The 6133-nt window shown below is 32.5% G+C and overlaps 1 protein-coding gene across 3 annotated transcripts in view; it reads right to left on the bottom strand.

Annotated features, from left to right (window-relative positions):
* Nucleotides 1–1383: 1383 nt before the first annotated feature.
* Nucleotides 1384–6133, bottom strand: part of LOC129254683 (voltage-gated hydrogen channel 1-like) — a 28638-nt gene continuing 23888 nt past the window's right edge. For all 3 annotated transcript variants that reach the window (XM_064111358.1, XM_054893191.2, XM_064111353.1), the window contains one exon: nt 1384–6071. In XM_064111358.1, the coding sequence (XP_063967428.1) occupies nt 5815–6071 (257 nt within the window). In that variant the 3' untranslated portion in view covers nt 1384–5814. The remainder of the gene's footprint in view (nt 6072–6133) is intronic.

Here is a 6133-nt window from a genome sequence, read left to right as displayed (position 1 = left end):
TGTTTGTCATTGCATATTTTCCTTTTTTTATTTATATTACTGAGTAATTGAAGTTCTATATTGAAAAGAAATTACAGGGGTGGTAATGATCGCAAAATAGACAAATAAGCACCAAGTGTACTTTTAAGTTTTCCTAACAAACAATGACCACCCAACTTTTCTATAAACAAATAAAAACATATGTGCCACAGAGTTCTGGAAAAAATTGCAGAGAAATTAGTAAAAAAAGCATTAAATTTAAGCTCGATGTCGGGTCTTTTTCCAAGCAATAATATTGCACAATCTCACATGTGCTGTGTTGGTGCTCTTTTCAGCTTAGATTTCACGATATCACAAAGTTCGGACAATGTAACTGCACCAGAGCTAGATCGAGGATGATATAGTGATAACCTTGGTCTTACAGACTTTCATGTGAAATTGGTGTTTACTGCAACTAATTTTATTTATCTTCAAACCCAAAATGCAACAGTGGGATCTAGATTGAAACAAAAGCACAATGAAAATCACTAACACAAATTAGCACATGTGAGTAACTTGCAAAAAAAACCTGTCAACCCAACACAATGCCATGCTTATTTTACAAATTTCTAAGCTATTGCTCAATTTCTTTCAGAGTCATTTGGCAATTATTTTTATTCATGCATAAAAACATTTGGGTGGTCATTTTGATCGATTTTGTTCAAATTCATTTTATAATCATGAACTGTCGCAACTGGAATTTATGTTTACTGCTCACAGTGGATTCAAGTTTGGCTTAAAATTTTGAATGACAAAAAGGTTTGATAGCTTATTGTTGGTTCATATTTATCATACTGTCATGAAAAGCTCCCTATTACCAGTAAAATTTTGATTTTCATTCAGCTAGGTTGAAATGAAAAAGTGCCACTTATATCAAACCTATTTGTTTCAGATACATGACCTGTGCAGTTATTTATATATTTTTTTTTTTGCATTGTATCAAGTTGACAATACGAAAGAAAAATATATCATTTTTTGTTGAAAATGAAATCTGAAGTTGAGCTTGAATTTCATAAAATAACCTTTATACATCCAATCCCTATTTTCCTTCTTTTTTCACTCCATGAACCGCTATAGCCATTATTATTATTCATGATTAATGCAATTTCAAACACTTCTAAGATATAGTGAGTATTCTAATTCATACAACGGTACAAGATTTTGCGTTTTGTGAAAGAGAACTCAGCTCTGCCTCGTTGAGTAGATCCTGTCAATTTGTGTAAAATCTTGTATCATAGCACTTGTCTACTTTCTAGTTGTTTACCATGGCAACAGGGCCCAACATTAAATTGATAGACCAGACGGCCATTTCTCATGATACACATAAAGTCATATAAATTAATTTACATAACCAGGCTAGGACTGAACAATTTTTTTTTACTTCACATTTATTCAAAAAACATCTTCAATATATTATTCACAATAGAATTTCCCAGATCTGTCAATAGCACCAATATATTGATCAATATAAAATTACATGTTTATTTCAACAACAAAAAAAAAAAATAATTTGAATTGAATTTAGATTCTATATGATAATGCGAAAATACAAACTTTTAACAAGTACAGCTCTCCACAGGCCTGTTGAAAGTATTTCGATAAAATTAAAAATAAATTGCACATCTATAAAAGTTGTACATAACTTCAGTGATGTATAAATGAATCAAATTTCAAAGTGAAACTACATTAGAATTAAAGGCTCATTGCTTACTAAACCTCTTTATCAACACATGACATAGGAATGTAAGCTTGTTACATGATTTAATACATTCATTTACCTTCCATGTGAGTTTCATGTAACATATTACAGTCTAACGATGGGGACACTTACTTCATATCACCCCTATATAGATATTCTTAGTGTTTGACTATCCTTCTTACACCCCAGCCCCATTCATTTAAAACACAACCACCCACACATAAAAATACAGATGTATTGCTTTAATAAACAGGTATCGATATTGCTTTCCACCTACCCATTGACAATTTGAGGCTCTCATTTTCTGATTAGTGGTAATTGCAATAAGACCATTTCGATTCACTTCAAATGAAAAGACAAATAAAACAAGGTATTACATGAATACTAACAAATACCAATATTAAAGTACTAAATTGTGAATAAATCAAAGCTGAATAAAAAGGGTCTGCGGCTGTATATTGTTCAGAAAAAAATTAACCAAAACCACGCTTTCAAATTAAAATAATATTCATATTGGAAGGACACAAGGGCCAAATTTCAAAATAAATTGCAAACCGGAATTTCTGGCCAGTGAGCTAGTGAAATGCAGGGGCCGCGGAACGGTTTTCAAAGTAGGGGGGCTGACCATGCAAAAAATCACAATCATATGGTAATTTTTACGTTTTCGTACATGGTTTTGGAAACGGCCCCTGAAATGTCTCACAGTTCTTACTCTCAAAATACCACCATCATGGGCCCTGAAACATAATTACTTAGTTCTTCATGATTAGGCTTATTTTTACTATTAATTGCATTGATCATTGTGTATCTAATAACCAGCTCTACAATCTGAATCGCTCACTAAGCTTTATGATTCAGGCCATGGGTCATAGCATTGAATAACCTTTTTAACTTAGGCTACATTGACAAAAAGATGACTTGCAACGAATTATGGTGCACTGTGAGTAATGAGTACTTTTAAATTAAGCTAAGATTGGCTGAATTTCCTTCACACTATGGATTATACAGAATATTCACAACTACAGTTTCAATGCATCCAATTAATACTCAAAAGATTAAACACGAATCATTGCAATTTCAGTTGACAAATACATATAAATTTCATAAATCATCTATATAAACATCTGTGAGTTGTTAAAAAATTGCACCGATTCAATTTACACATATTACAAAAATATTTTCATGAAAAGTATGCCCACAGAAGAGATAAGGTCCATTTCTGTACATATCAGATGAAAATACAAAAGACTTCTGTATTTTATTGGAAGTGTTGAAGTATTGAACATGGACAGTTAGAGAGCATCATAGGGCCTGTAACACAAAGCTTTGTGAATGAACATTTGATTGATTTTCATTGTTGATTGTGCATTGTGGTCTATGCAATCAATTGTAAAAATTTGTTTCACGATCAATCGCTAAGCTTTGAATTACAGTCTCCGGGTGATGGTTCTTAATATTTAGGTCATAGGTAAAGTGGATTGCTGAAGTAAATTCTTTACTTGTTGACCACTGAATTGAAAAGATATTCAACAAACAATTGTGAAATTGAGATATTGAAATTTATCCAAAATCATCACTTTGAGTTTGAATAAAATATATTGTAATTCTGTAGGGAAAGTAATACCTCATTTCCTAGGTTCTCTAAAAACATGATTTTTGAAGTCACTTATTAAACAGGCCCATTCAATTGAAAAACTATCTCAATAATCTACTGATTATCAAAAGTGGATCAGAACTTTATGGAAAAATACTCTTGATATCACTGAATACTTTTCCTGAACTTCTCAAAAATACATTTCATTTTCTAGAAAAATATACAATCAAAATTTGGCATGACCTGATTTTTAAACGCTAGAAAATAAAATGGAAAAATATAAATATTTCATTAAAAAATTGTATGTGTCTACATAATATGAAATTGTCCCATGAACTAGCATACCTGCCACACATTCCTGTGTCCTTTTTTCAGAAAGTATATTTAAACTTTCTTTCATTGTTGATTCTTGGCATTTGTTAGTATTGCCTTACACAGGGTTTTCACAGAAATTTGAAAACAGAATTCCATGACTTTTCCATGACGAAATTGCTGCTTTCCATGACTTCCCGTGACCTCCCGGGAGTTATGTAGAATTTGGGATGTCACAAAACTGGGAAAAATGGAAATCATGAACACCAATTATAACAGCAGAGTATGAGAGTTGCGAGACACGACAAACTGGAAAAGCTGCATTAGCCAAGAGATAAATGCGATTCCATGACTTTCACAAATTTTCCAAATTCCCTGACTTTCCATGACCACAAATTTTTCCAGGATTTTCAATGACTGTGGGAGCCCTGCTTACAAGTCTACCTAGCAATAATTTGCAGGTATGAATGAGTGCTCTTACTACAAACTTTGTCAATGGTTGTGAAATATCTTTCAATGGACTTTACATAATGCAGTTTACATATACACAACAAACCGACAAAGAGGTAATGCATGCATATGATGACACAACCACATACTGACCCAAAAGCAGTTTGTAAGGTTACACTTGACTATATGAATGATGGGACAATTGTTCTCTGGCTAAATGATATATATTTTTACCATCCTGCAATATAGATGCAAAAGATTTTCCCTGGTGTTTTAACAGAGGGAGTGAATTTCATATTATAACTAAATCAAATTTTTGCAAATAATATAAACTTGGCATTCAAATGCTTAACAATAAGAAATTAAGTTGTTGGACATTGATTGAGAATCTGATTTAGTATCCAAGAGCATGTTTAAGTTGTTAAGTCAATTGTAACTAATTTTTTCTGTATGAAAAGTTTTATGAAACAGCCCCCAGTGCCCTTTAACAAAAAAATTATGATTGATTTTATAGATAAGCATATTCTGTAAATGTATACTGAAGCATGTGTACAAACTTACAATCCATTATAAATATTTAAATTGCATCTCTTTATATTACATCCAATGTATAACCTTTCTACATCAAACAGAAGTATACAAATAATGTGGTTGGGGTGCCTCAGATCATAGAACACATGAATGATGTAAAAGGTTATATATTACATTAAATAACATCAAATATATTTCAAATGATTCAAATAGAGACCTAACCAAATATTGACAAGAATTTGCAAGGCAAGTAGATTCTCAATTTAGGAACAATGTATTGCCTATTTTCAAATCATGACATTAGAAATACAAATAGAATTTCAATTTATAGTGATACCTATACCTCAGTGATTTCAAAATCACTATGAGGTATAGACATGTTCATGATGGGTAATGTTTGACAAAAATATATATATAATAATTAGCACAATGATCAATGCCAATTTTTCATGAAATGAGACCCTTATTATATTGGAAGAATACAATGTGTTGAATAATAGCCCATTATACAACGTCACAACAAAAAAAATGCATTGACAAAAATCCTACATGAATCATCAACATATATACGTGTAATGTCCAAATTGGAAGGTTGCTTAGGGGGGAAAAACATTGGAAATGTGTAACATTAAATAAGATTTTTTTTTTCACATGGAAAAACTGAAAGTCTGTTTTGCCAAAGTAAATAAAAACACTTTACACCAAATGTGCATATGAGGCAACTTATAAAATTTTTATATAATGTCTTTATGATTAAAACAATTTATAAGGCTCTTGTTTGTCATGAGGTTATAAAAAGACATAATATACCCATGTATGGATGTATTGCTTAATGCTCATCATATGCTGTGTCAAAAACTGCTTCAAGTTTCCTCTTGAATAATAGTGCATATATGTACAATATTAGGATGGGGGTGTTAAAGGATTTATGAGCAACTTGGTTAAAAGGATATATACAGTCTGTAGATCTTATGCCACATTTGGGGTCTATGCTGCTAAAAGGGCTTTCTTCAAATCCTCGCAAAGGGAATCGAGGATTACTGCCTTTTCCTGAGGAAACAAATACATTGATTCAGTTTGTGTAACATGAGGGTATCATGAGTGCATTATAACTTGCCTTATTATTTTTATTATCATAATCTACTGCTAGGCAATAGTTGCAGGAGGCATGGTTTGTGTATTAAACATTTTTTTTTTCAAGGTGTTGTTTTCAAGAGATTGAGGAGTCCTCAGGATGGGAATCAGCCTGAACCTCGTTCACATTGTTATCCGTCGTCAGGGTGATTGTTTGTTCTCCTAGCGCCTCTCGTTCCTTTTCTCGCCATCTGGTATCCATGTCATCATTACCCCCTTGCACCCCTCCATCCCCTCCTCCTGTCTCATGCTTGTCATCAGCAGAGTTCATCTCAACCACCACATTCAGCTGATTGAGACTGAATTTGGGCTTCTCAGCCACATAGTCATCATCTGAACGGTTCAGTCAAAGAGGATTTGAGACGTAAAAGGGAAAAGGGAGAATTGGAAGGAAA

The sequence above is a fragment of the Lytechinus pictus genome, chromosome 2 (assembly GCF_037042905.1).
Source record: "Lytechinus pictus isolate F3 Inbred chromosome 2, Lp3.0, whole genome shotgun sequence".
NCBI lineage: Eukaryota > Metazoa > Echinodermata > Echinoidea > Temnopleuroida > Toxopneustidae > Lytechinus > Lytechinus pictus.
The sequence above is the reverse complement of the archived record's forward strand: the minus strand, read 5'-3'. Positions and strand labels throughout refer to the sequence as shown.